At 35.2% G+C, this 13,958-nt stretch overlaps 1 protein-coding gene across 5 annotated transcripts in view; it reads left to right on the top strand.

Moving 5' to 3' along the window:
* The window catches only part of LOC121384713 (STE20-like serine/threonine-protein kinase), a 123,580-nt gene that overhangs the window by 34,176 nt on the left and 75,446 nt on the right, over positions 1-13,958 (top strand). For 2 of the 5 annotated variants that reach the window (XM_041515213.1, XM_041515212.1), the window contains exons 5-9: positions 583-659; positions 1,793-1,910; positions 6,006-6,087; positions 7,302-7,424; positions 9,960-10,025. In XM_041515213.1, coding sequence (XP_041371147.1) covers positions 583-659; positions 1,793-1,910; positions 6,006-6,087; positions 7,302-7,424; positions 9,960-10,025 — 466 coding nt within the window. The remainder of the gene's footprint in view (positions 1-582; positions 660-1,792; positions 1,911-6,005; positions 6,088-7,301; positions 7,425-9,959; positions 10,026-13,958) is intronic. The other 3 variants (XM_041515217.1, XM_041515216.1, XM_041515214.1) reach the window with 2 other exon arrangements.

Here is a 13,958-nt window from a genome sequence, read left to right as displayed (position 1 = left end):
ACACCCCAGCACATAAATACATATCGGCTACTATTGGGTGTCACAAATGGTATGGGTAAACAGAAGCTCAAATCAAACCAAGTCTGTCGTTCATATTCCAGATAAAACTAAATAGTGTACATAGTATATCTAATTTTGTTTTCCAAATAATTTTGCAATATTAGTACATTTTTCAATGACCCCTCTACCTCCACCCCCCCCCCCCCCCCCAAAAAAGGAACTTGTTCTTGAAACAATTTAAAATTCATGTAACCATTTAGCTATCATTGTATCAGCTGATAGTAATTGAGTGCCGTGTATAAAACGGCGAGAAGTATGAATTAATGAATACACTGCATGCAGTATAAAGTGTATAGAGATTTCTCATATGCAGTATCCTGAAGACTAAGAACATAGTACATGGTGGCAGGGAAAATTATATTTTTAAATTTTGATTAGCAATAGCTGAAAAGTTATTAGCAACTCCTATGTATTGGTTTAAAATGGTGTACTGATATCTAAAACTTGCAAAGAAAAAACTTTTCAAAATGTTTTCTTGGTGGTGACTTTTCTGCATGTACTAATGATGCTTTTTTGTTTTAGGATGGCTCCGGAGGTAATCCTGTGTGAGACATTAAAGGATACACCGTACGATTATAAGGCTGACATCTGGTCATTGGGTAAAACTTTACTTGTATACATATGAGAGTTTGCTAAAGCCTAAAATAAAAATAATTGCCATTTCTCTAATTCAACTACATGTAATAATCAGGCATGTGATTTTTCTGATTTTAATCTGATTTCAGCTTATTTAAAAAATATATAATTATTTTCACAATATAAATAAAATTTTATCTGAAATGCTAAAAAAAGGCCTTTAATTAAGTATAATATAGAGGTTTCAGTTTTTAAAAGATTAGTTTGGCTTTTGTTTTTAAATGAGTATGGCATCCATGGCATCCATGAATACTAATAATATTTACTGGTAGATGTAAAAATCATATCTTAGGCTTTTCAAAAAAAGATTTTTATGTTGGTCTTTCAACTCTTTGTGAAAACTCAAATAGTGATGACTAAATCACAATGCACTGTATTAAAGTGACAGACCCTAGTTTTTTAAAAATACTACAACATATTGTTTACTATTAAGAGACATGTTTTGATAATTGAACTTAGACATTTATTTACATTTTATTGTTTAGGTTTTCTGTTTTCACACATCCAAAATATTTCTGGTCATTCTCATATTTGCAATACCACAAAATGCATTTTTAAAATTAAAAAAATGCTCTAAGATATTATGTCTATGGGGACAGGCTCTAGTCAGTGTTTTAGAGAGTATTTTTATTCACATGTGTTGCAAACTCTGTGCAGGGTTTCTGCCAGAGGGTAAAACAGGTATGGCACCATACCCAAATGTTTAGCAGATTTTTTTTTTTTTTTTTTAAGTTAACCTTTTGACAAATTTAATGACTTGTCAATACTGTATGATTTTCTCAACCCTAACCCTAAACGTAACCCATTTTCTTTCTGGGGGAGGTCTTTAATTCACTGTGGTTGCCTTCAATTCCATAGTGCCATACCCAAAAAATTCTTTCTGGCAGAAACTGAGTGGCCATTTTCATGGGTTGAAATGGGAGTCCGTGGCTTTAAATCTTGAAATATTTAGTGTACAATTTAAAAAAAAAACCAAACCCACCTTTAGATGAAAGAAGATATTTACATTTAGGTGTATGTAAAGTTGGTTTTTAAAAAGGTTTTTGTGTCGTGCAGTTGTTATTATTTGGTCAGTTTTTTTGTTTTGTTTTTACAGGAATCACATTAATAGAGTTTGCTGAGATCGAACCACCAAATCATGATAGCCACCCGATGAGAGTTCTCATAAAAATCCAGAAGTCCGATCCACCCACACTTAGAGACACACACAGATGGTATTTTTAATATTTCAACGTATTTCTATAACAGTGAATACAAGATTTTGTGTATATAAACTTAGAGACACACACAGATGGTATTTTTAATATTTCAACATACTTCTATAACAGTGAATACAAGACTTAGTGTATCTAAACTTAGAGACACACACAGATGGTATTTTTAATATTTCAACATATTTCTATAACGGTGAATACAAGATTTTGTGTATATAAACTTAGAGACACACACAGATGGTATTTTAATTTTTTTAGCATATTTCTATAACAATGAATACAAGACTTGGTGTATCTAAACTTCATGATGCCCAAAACAGTACACATATTAAATAGCATTGACTTTCTTCTGAATACAGAAAGAACAAAACAGAAATACAGGATGTGTTTTGAATACCACATTCAGTATTATGTGAACACAAAATTACAGTCATCACCATGAGCAAAATCAAGGTGAGCTGAAGATCAATCTCCTTAGTTGATGTCAGGCGAGCAATCACAGGAAGTTTCAAATGAAATTCATTAACAAAATTTTATTGCAAATTGATCAATTTGTAACTCTCCTAAAACTTTCCAGATGAGTGTGGAGTAGAACAGGAATGATCACTTGCCTTTCCTTGCAAAGACTGAATTAGATTTCTTTTTTTTCTTCTTTTTTTTGGGGGGTGGGGGGGGGGGGGACATTTTGGGAAATGTATGCCTTTTTAAACTGTCATTTATGTTCTGTGGAAATCTTGTAATTGATAAATTTTACAAATTAAATTAATTTAATAATTAATGTCTGTACGTTTACATGTAGGTGTTAAAGCGTCACCTGATGCGTGGATTTTGGGTTTCCTGTCTAAAACTCTAAGAATATATCAGAATTATTGAATGTTTGACATCCAATAGCCGATGATTAATAAATCAATGTGCTCTAATGGTGTCTTTAAACAAAACAAACTTGAACTTTTTAAAACTGTTCCACATGGTGATATCAATGTTTTGTGCAAACATATTTTTAAAGACTAACTCTGTATAACCCAATTAAAAAGAAATGATTAATCACTTGTGTATATGCATACAATTTCATGTGACAAATATGTGACAGCCAAGTCATGTTGCACTGCATTACACTTGTTACTAGAAAAGTTAATTTTCATTGCTGTGCTCAGCTTGATTACCTGCAAGGTGACTCAGTAGATTGCAAAAGCATTGAAACTGAGCATTTATCCTTCAGTGCATGACACATCAGTAATGTTTGTCTAATCTTAACTCAGCACATTTTAAACTATGGCTATTTAGTGAAGGAAGGAAATGTTTTATTTAACGATGCACTCAACACATTTTATTTACGGTTAATGGTTAAGGTCCACACAGATATTAAGAGAGGAAACCCGCTGTCGCCTACTTCATGGGCTACTCTTTTTGATTAGCAGCAAGGGATCTTTTATATGCACCATCCCACAGACAGAATAGCACATACCATGGCCTTTGAAATACCAGTTGTGGTGCACTGACTGGAACGAGAAATAGGCTATTTAGTGTGTAACAAAAGTTATTTTACATTTGGTCAAAATCAGAAACCTGCAGCCACTGCATAGGCTACTCCTACAGAATAGAGATCTCTGAGCATTTAAACATTTTGAATGAAACATTTACAGGTTATACAAAAATATTTTTAGGTAACCCATTTCACTTTGCGTAACCCAGAGTTCGACAAATCTGCTAGCCCGACGCCCGTGGCTAGTGTTTTTTAAGTTCGGGCTAGTGAGAAACGCAAAACCACTAGCCCCTGCGGGCTAGTGGTTTCCCCCCTCCTCTCATCATCGCTCGATCGTGGGTTTTTTGTTTTCTTTCTTTCTTTTTCAAAAACGGGACAATGACGATAGATCACACTTGACAAAAGACCAAATGTACGACACGACAAAAAACTGAAAGTTACAACATGATATAAGTGTTTGTTTTATTTTACTGTTATACTCGTAAATGTGTTATGTTACAAAAATTATATAAAAATCCAGATATAATTGATCAGGAATTTGGGCTAGTGCTTTATCTTGGTGGGCTAGTGGTTTTCACAAACCCACTAGCCCTGTGGCTAGTGACTTTTCAAAATATTTGTCATACTCTGCGTAACCCGATACAGCAATGTAAATCATATTATAAATTTAATGCTGGGGTTGGGCTGCATGCATTTCTTGTTCCAGCCAGTGCACCATGACTGGTATACCAAAAGCCATGGTATGTGCTCTCCTAATTGTTAATGGAAAAATGTAGTGGGTTAGACTATGTTAAAATGACCAAATGTTTGACATCCAATAGCCAATGATAAATAAATCAATGTGATTTAGAGGTGGTGTTAAACAAACTTTAATTTTAAATTTTAATGCGTGAGCAAAAACATGTTGTTGTAAACAACTAGAGTTGAATGAGCAGTGTGCAAACAGAATGATAATTTGCACGATTCTGGGATGCAGGGTACAAATTTAACATGGGGAAAGCTGGCCCCAGCTGTTTTTTGTTTCAAGGTCTGGTTAAAATATACAAAATCAAAAATGAACCGGCCTCATAGGGCTGGTTAAATTTCTAGCTAGACCTCAAGTAAAAGAATAACTATGGTATATACAGTTAAATCCCATTAGCTCGAACCCTGTCGGTGCTCAAGAAGGTGTTCGACCCACCTGGTAGTTCGACCTAACCACTTGGTTATCATTGTGTCAGTGTAACTCAGCACTTTGTTTTTGGTTCGAGCGTTGCAGTGTATTCGACCCTCCCAAGTTCGACCCAACAAGATTCTACTGTATTAATATTATAACATTTGCTTTTTGTATTGGTCGACGTTATTGACATTTGGCACACTAATTACTGGGCTTTACTGGTTACCCTTGTACCCAGAGGTCACTGTAGAAGCTCAGCGGTAAGCAGCACTAAATAACTCTTCCTTAAATAGCTATGAATGGATCGATATATGTGTCAAATGAGTGATACATCCACAAATAAAAAATACGATGCATTGCAAGAACCTTCAAACTGACCCTTACATTTGAATTAAAATTTTGTTCAAATTCGTGTCATGTTATGGATCATGTTTATAATTCATAAACGATCAAGTAATAGTGATCCAGAAGAGTGTACTGATGGTACTCTATTGGTGAAAAGGGTACCGTATTTTTCAGCATATAAGCCGCTACTTTTTTACTAAGAATTGCAAGGTGTGGTTTATAAAACGGTGCACTTTATTTATGAATTTTATGGTAACCACTGTGCGTTTGACGCTTTATTTTAACTGCGGCTAATTTAAAGGTGTGCTTTATGTACGAATGAAGGTAGGAACTTGGTCTAAAAACAAGGGGTGCGGTTTATACACCAGTACGTGTAATAGGCTGGAAAATATGATACATAGAAGAATACAAAGACTGATAATATGAATTTGAAATCTGGACCTGTTTCATTTTGGTCAGGCCTGCTAAAATATTTAATTGGCCTGTTAAAAAAACCCACTGGGCCGGTTACAAAAAAAAAAAGAAGCTAATTTCGTACCCTGTGGGAGGCTTGAATTGGTGGCAAAACACCTTTTATATTCATTAACCACAGCCTTTGGTACTGTTGGTGATAAGATAAAGACCTGACAACTACACAGGGCATTCTAGACCCGTTGCTTGTCAACTGACCACTTTATCATTGAGCTGAATCCTGCTATGTATTTTTTAAAAGTATCTATCACAGACAAGGGTGGTAAAGTCTAATGCGCGGTCGGTGTAGGATCGATCGTCGTCGATGGTCCCACTGAGCTATTTCTCATTCAGCTAGTGCAGTGGTATATCAAAGGCCGTGGTATATGCTATCATGTCTGTGGGATGGTGCATATAAAAGATCCCGAGCTTTTAATAGAAAAAAATGTAGCAGGTTTCCTCTCTAAAACTATGTCAGAATTATGTCTGACATCCATTAGCCGATGACTAATAAAACAGTGTGCTTAAGTAGTGTCATTAAACAAAAACAAACTATCACAGACATCACCATAACCAATGGAATGGGTCAGTTGCAGCCTATTTTTGATGTTGTGTAGCTTGTAAATTATTCAGTGTAAGTATTTATTGTATGTTTTTTCAGGTCTAGAAATTTTCATGACTTTATCAGCAAGTGCCTTGTTAAAGATGCCAGCCAGAGACCTGATGCCATTGAACTGTTAGAGGTACTAGTCAAAACAAACAGGCTACCTAGTGTTTAGGAACATTTCTCAGATAGGTTTTATCTAGAAATACACATCCGAAAAAATATACAGTGGAACATCTCAAAACCAGATCGCCTGTAAATTGGAATTCCGTCAAAAACCGGACGTTTTTACAGAGTCCCTTTTTAAAAAATAATTACAGAACTTAACCTCTTTAAACCAGATCCTTCTTAATACCAGACATTTTTCTTAGTTCCAAGGGTGTCTGGTTTAGAGGAGTTTTACTGTATATATTATATATTTCTAACCTGACACCAGTAACTGCCAGATGAAAATGATCTCACACCTTGAAACATGATACACAAACATGTTAAACTGTATTTACTTTGTATATACCAGGTAGGTAAGGGGTCATGAAATATCTCTTTTTATTGTTATTTGACACTTCATCAAATGGTGATTCGGAACTTAACCTTCGGAAGGTGGATATTTCTCATTGTCTGTATGGCAAGGGTTACCAGGGGGAGTGAGTGACTTAAAGAGACACACCCTAGTTTCAACCCGTGAAAATTAGCACTAAGTTTAGTTAATCTACAAACCTGTAACACATCTGAGTGAAACAAGAGTCTGTAACTTTGAAATGATAAAATACCCTCTCAAAATAAACTAAAACTCTACTCCATAACTGTTACTTCTGACGCATGTGCGTTTTAAAAATTATGAGAAATATATTTTGTGACATTAAAAACACCAGGATGACTAGAAACACTTCAAATGTACGGAGATGGATAATCTAAACAATACTATCTAAGTAAAGTATGATTTCAGTTATTAAAAACGGCTCTGACAGTAAAAAATATAACCATAGTGGTGGGTGGGTAATGACTGGGGGGATTTGACATGGGGAAGGGGGAAAAATTCAGGGAACATTTTGATCAGTATCAATTTGCTATGCAAGTTTCAGAGATTGCTACACAATTTAAAAACACTGAACAGTAGTTGCTAATCAATTTTCAATTGACTAGAAATATTGTTTATTTAGATTTTGAAAACAAAATGTTCCCTGAAATTACCATAGAGTTACATTGGACCAGGTAAATGATGTTAACGTTATCAGACAATTGCACCGAGCATGCACAGCAGAATTTTCCTGTTAATGGAATGTTTATTGATAGGCTGCTGATAGTGCAGATAGTCTAAAATGAATCTACTTTATATGAAATGTCAATTTTTAGCATCCATTCATCAAAGACTTCAGCAACAAAAAGCCAATTCTTGACCTTATCAGCGAATACAAAGCAGATGTGGTTGTCACGGAAACAGAACTCACTGAAGAAGAAGATATCAAAGAAATAAAGGTAATCTCAAATTGCCATCATTATGTTAAATATTTGTGGCAAAATAAAGTATGCTATATCTTTAGGGTTTTTTTTATCATTAAGGTTCTTTTCACAATTTAATTGGTTTTTAAATTGCAAGTGAGTGCAGGTATAGCTATAAATGTCCAGGACTATTTTCAGAGTTGGCAGTTCTGTTAGCCTGCATTTGAAACAAACAGAACAAAGTTAAATGCAACATCTAAAATCAGAACATGGTTTGAACTGGAGTCTCACATATTCCGAACACAGTTTGATACAGGATCATCATCAGACTGAAGTGGTTTAGTACTAGTACATCTTGAAATAGTGACAATGTACTATGTACTGTGTGACAGTTAAGTCACTGAGAATAACTGGAGTGAGAATTATGTCTGGTCGTATGATCTCGGTAAAAGCACTGGAGTGTTTACATGGAAGTATATGGTTCACCCCTTATATTACATACACACTTAATGTTATTATAATGATAAAGACCATTTTGACTGCAATAAAACAAAAATTTATTGAACATATGTGTGATACAAAACTCTAGCATGTGTACTAAGTGTTCACTCAAATGACGTCTTTGTCTCTAACCAGGACGCTCAGCGTTCTGTCAATTCCACAGAATTCAATTAACTTTCCCCACGAAGTATGTTGTATTATTTAATTAAATTTTTCTTAACTATAATAGACAAACGTGGTATGTAATAAATACAGAACCACATAACAGTTGTTTACCCATGTTATTTATCATATTCTTACCGGCCTCGGTGGCGTTGTGGCAGGCCATCGGTCTACAGGCTGGTAGGTACTGGGTTCGGATCCCAGTCGAGGCATGGAATTTTTAATCCAGATACCGACTCCAAACCCTGAGTGAGTGCTCCGCAAGGCTCAATGGGTAGGTGTAAACCACTTGCACCGACCAGTGATCCATAACTGGTTCAATAAAGGCCATGGTTTGTGCTATCCTGCCTGTGGGAAGCGCAAATAAAAGATCCCTTGCTGCTAATCGGAAGAGTAGCCCATGTAGTGGCGACAGCGGGTTTCCTCTCAAAATCTGTGTGGTCCTTAACCATATGTCTGACACCATATAAAAACGTAAATAAAATGTGTTGAGTGCGTCATTAAATAAAACATTTCTTTCTTAATCATATTCATTTATAGTGCAAAAGATTTATAGCACTCAACCACTTTGCAGTCTGAAGGTATAATAATCTTTAGCACTATAAACTTGTGCAATAAACAACATGGGGAAAACAACTGGTATGTGGTTCTGTAAATATCTTAGATGAAACGTTTGACTACAGAAAAATAAATCTTATGGTTAGACGACATGAAAATATTGTATTGTGTACATTTTACACCAAACCAGATTGATATTAATTATTAGTTAAAAATTGTTGATAAAAAATACTGTTATAGCTTTATGTATTAGAAAAGCACATACCTTTCTGGTGAAGAAAGGGAGAAAACTGGTTTTAGTGCTTGTTTTAGCCAATCTATACATGTAAACACTGTTCAAGCACTGCATTGTTGTTCTGTTCATTTGTGATAAATTTTGTGTACAATTGTTTGTTTTTTATTAACTTTGCACAATTACAAGAATGGTGGCTTATTTCTGTTCAGTTTGCTTTGTATTCACTCTTTTTTTTAAAATGTGTGTTTGTTTTTGTTAATTTTGTTTTTACTAAACAAGTGTGGTCGCTTGTATGTTATAAAGTTAAAAGGATTAATTGACACTATTTATTGACTAAAATAATGATTGGCCAAGAATATGGAAGTATTTTTATAAAAATGTCTGTTTCCCCCTTGTGGCTGTACTGAAAATATGTTACGGTCTGGTAACACATGTTATACTACTTTCATAATTATTTCCCAACAACAAAATCTTAGGTGTATGACCAAAAAAAACCCCACCCTAGCCAAGAGTATGGAAGGATTTCTGTAAAAGATATCTTGTTTTCCTCTGAAAACATTTACTTTTTAATTTCTGTTAATACAAGTTATGTTCAATGCTTCACAATTGTTTCCTAATAGCGAAATCTTAGGTGTATGACAAATATCACCTAGCCAAGAGTATGGAAGGATTTCTATAAGAGATATCTTATTATCCACTTTAGGTGGTCAGTAATTATACTGAAATCATGTACGTTTCAATGGCTGGGAATACTAGTTGTGTTCATTATTTACTTCACAACTATTTCCTAACAATTTGTTTTAGCTGTATGACAAATAACATCCTAGCCAAGGAAGGTTTGCTGTAAAAAGTGTTTTCAGTGATAACAATATAAACTATTATGTGTTTATTTTTTTTATTGTCTGAATTGGCCTTGGCTTAATTTAATGTTACCATCCCAAAATACGGCAATTAGGCAACCAAAATATAAATACAATGACACACAAATAGTTATAAATGCAGTTGCATCATTTTTTATTCCTTTGTGCAGCTAATAGCTGTGCTGAAAGAATGTACTTTTTATTGTCTGGGAGCTCATGTTAATGTGTATCACTTGCATACCTGTTCCCCAACAGCAGAAAATGTTATCTCACAATGATGAGATTGGCAGTCTGGAGGAGATCGCAGAGGAACAACACGAGGTAATGTCGCAGGATGCAGTTTTGTCTTGTTACAGCTCGGTGCAGAACTCGCTTATCTTGCTTGGGATCTGGTTGATCAGACGGAATTAAATCCTTGATATTATTCAGAATTCTTACAGTAATATATTACTGTTAAAAAAAAATTAAAATTAGGTTGGGCAAAAGGCCTATGTTAATCTATACTACCGACAAAAAATAAGGGAACGGGTGAAATGATAGTGAATGTTTTATTTCGATTAACGTTTTGGGCGATGCATGCTCGACACCTTGATGGCATACTGTTGATTAATGTACGTATGGTTGCCCTGGGTATTTCCCGCCATTCATTCTGAAGGGCTACCGCAAGCTGGGCCACGTTGGCGGGTGCTGGGTCCCTGGAGTACACTCTCCGCCCGAGAACGTCCCACAGGTGCTCTATAGGGGACATATCGGGGGACTTAACGGGCCAGTCGATTGTCGATATGCCTTGTTGTCGTAGGTAATCGGTGACTATCTGAGAGCGATGTGGTCTGGCATTGTCGTCTTGAAATTCAAAATTTCTGCCAATATTTCTCGCCACTGGAACAACGACAGGACGCAAAATTTGGTCCAGATATCTCTGGCCAGTCAAATTTCCATTAACAATAATCAAATCTGTTCGCCTGTCATGTGTGATCCCTCCCCACACCATAACACTACCACCCCCATAACGATCATGGTCTAGAATTGTAGCCCGGGCATATCTTCGCCACTACGTCGCCAAAAACGTTTTCTGCCATCTGTGAATCTGAGGCAGAACCTCGATTCCTCTGTAAACATGGTGTAACGCCATTGTCGCACAGTCCGTCCCTGGTGTTGCCTAGCCAACCGTAATCGTTGCCACCTATGGTGAGCTGTTAGGGTCACACCCTTCAGAGAACGCCTCGCTTTCAGGCGAGCTTTGTAGAGTCTTTTCTTGACAGTCGATGTTGAAATTCGCCTTCCTGTTATTGTACGGAATTCACTGTTGATTGCAGCAGCTGATTTGAATCTATTGTGTAGAGCAATTAATGTTATGGTACGATTTTGTCGAGGTGTCGTCTTTTTAGGCCTGCCACGCCCAGGTCTCGTTGCAACCCCGCCAGTTTGATGGTACTTATCCCACAATCTAGAAATTACACTTTTTGATTTACGAAACATTCGGGCAACTTGGCATATTGACGTACCTCCCTCTATCATACCGACAATTCGCCATTTCGTCTCTTCATTAAGGTATTGTCTTGGGACCATTTTCACGCATGTGATTACCTCACTTGCATCGGTGATTGTTAGTTCCACGATAAGCATATATACGTGATCTTCTGTGTGCACGTGCATCACATGCTGTTCATGCATGATGTGAAATTTCATTTTGATCAGATGAAGCGTTCAGATGCAACGCCACTGTATTGTAACAGTGCATGTCAACGATAGTTACATTCACATCAGTCGTTCCTTATTTTTTGTCGGTAGTATATGTTGAAAATCTTAAAATTTTGTTTCATGGGCCAAAATTGTGAAAAACAAAATGGCAGCCATTTGTCACAGAATTTATAAATAGACATTATTTGGTGCTATAAATGCAAGATTCAAGTATCAAAGCATACTAATAAAATGAGTTCAATATATAGACTGGGCAGTAAAAACACCCAACAATATTCAAAACATAAATGAACAAACTAGCATCAAGCTATAATATGTTTTGTTCTTTAAAGAAATTAATACATAATGTGTAAATTTGAAGTAATACACCATTAACTGATCAGAATGTGAATATGAAAATATTTACATGCACCAAAATCATATGAAGGCAAGGAAACACTGCAAATGAATGCAAAAAAAGAAAAAAAATTGATTTAAAAATGCACCTAACACATTTTAACTAAAGTTATATGGCGTAGGACATACAGATAAGGACCACAGGGAAATCTGCTGCCTTCATTCCATGGGCTACTCTTTTCGATGAATTAACATCAAGAAATATTTTATACGCACTATCCCACAGACAGGATAGTACATACCATGGCCTTTGGTACACCAGTCGTAGATGCACATGAATCCACTTAAAATTTTAGTGTGCATTAGATAAACTGATTTCAGTGTTAGGGAACTTTATTACAAAAATATTAAAAATTCATATTTCATTTGTGTTGTGACATCTACTTCAAGGATTTAATTGCTTGGTCTTAAACAATTTAAAATAAGTTAGTAAAATTGCTTGTTTTGTCTACTGTGAACTAAGAGCTCCATTGATGAGTATTGTAAGATACATATACATGTAGATTTACTAGTATTAAAAAAAAATATATGGCAAGTTGAAGTATTATCTTATGTAAAACAGGTATAAAGTGTTGCATGTTTGTGAAAGCAAATTGTATGTTGAAATGTGTGTATGTGAGATGCTACATTAAAATACGAGAATATTATTTTTTAAAATTATTTGTACTATTTTTATTGGGTATTTTGCATGGCTACATTTTAGTATTAGCATTTCATACTGTATTGTAGTGCATATTTGTGGTGCTTTGCTATTACAGGATAATACTTTTTGAAAATTTTGCAATGCATGAGATGGAAATGGGGAAAAACTGAGATGAAAGTTTGAAGTGAATTTATTAGTTTTAGTTCTTTAATCCTATTAGGAAAATTTGTGTTTAACTTTTTCTCTTTATTATTTTTAAGAATTTTACTTTTGGATTTTGTTATTATACTCATTACTTTAGTATTAAACATGTAAATTATTGTTCTTTAATCCTATTAGGAAAATTAGTTTTTAACTTTTTCTCTTTATTATTTTTACGAATTTCTCTTTGGGACTTTGTTATTATAAATATTATTTTAGTATTAGATATATAAATTTTAATGTTTGTCATTGTTTTAAATGACTAACAATTAGAGTGAAATTTAATTCTGTCAGCATTTGTTATGACCTTTTTGTTTTTGTTTTGTTGTTGTGATCTACAGGTATTTCTGTATTAAAATGCATAAAACACAGACAGTCCAGAAACTTGACTAAATACTAAAAGTTTGTAGGTCATGTTGGAAAATTAAAAGAGTTTTAGAAATAAAATTATTATGTTTCACCAAATATACTGAACAAAAAAAGAAACTTCCGATTTGTACATATAGTATTTGTTGTGTTAAAGAATTCATTGTGTAATGAAATTATATAGGTAGTATTAGCCTTGAGCTGTATTATCAGAATTCATGAATTTTATCGATTATTTTTGCACTGTTAATCGTCAGCAACGTGAAATTCAATTTGCACATGCATGCATGGTTCGACATGTCCCGTGTAGTATTCGGTCAATTTGTTTTACTTGTCTTACTGACATTGTTGTCAAGTGAATGAAAACGCTTCAAAATTTTAATTTTTTTTAACGTTTTTTACATTGTAGCATTTTTAGTATGCCAAGAATACCCAATAATTTACGTGAACGGGCGATTGGCATGCTTGATGCTGGCATGTCGACAGAAGACGTTGCAAGGCATGTTGGGAGTTCTAGTCGAGCGATACGAAATCTTCGCGTAAGAACGACAGGAAGCACCAACGACTTGCCACGTCGAGGACATCCGCGTGTTACAACGCGTGGTCAAGACTGTAATATCATGAATACTCATTTGCGCAATCGATTCCAAACTGCCACTGCTACTGCTGCTAACACACCTGGGCTTCATAATAACTGAATCAGTGGGCAAACTGTTCGTAATCGTCTGCGGAAGAACGGTTTACATGCACGACGTCCTTATGTCAGATGCATTTTAACGCAATGTCATCGTCTAAATCGTCTTAATTGGGCACGTGTACACACTCGTTGGATACGGCGATGCTGGAATACCGTTCTTTTTTCGGATAAATTCAGATTTTCTTTACAACGTGGTGATGGCAGGGTGCGCATCTACCGTAGGAGAAATGAACGCTATGCTGACTTGTGT

This window comes from Gigantopelta aegis, chromosome 10, assembly GCF_016097555.1.
Source record: "Gigantopelta aegis isolate Gae_Host chromosome 10, Gae_host_genome, whole genome shotgun sequence".
In the NCBI taxonomy this organism is placed as follows: Eukaryota; Metazoa; Mollusca; class Gastropoda; order Neomphalida; family Peltospiridae; genus Gigantopelta; species Gigantopelta aegis.
Note: the sequence above shows the minus strand (reverse complement) of the source record. Positions and strands in the feature narration are given on the sequence as shown.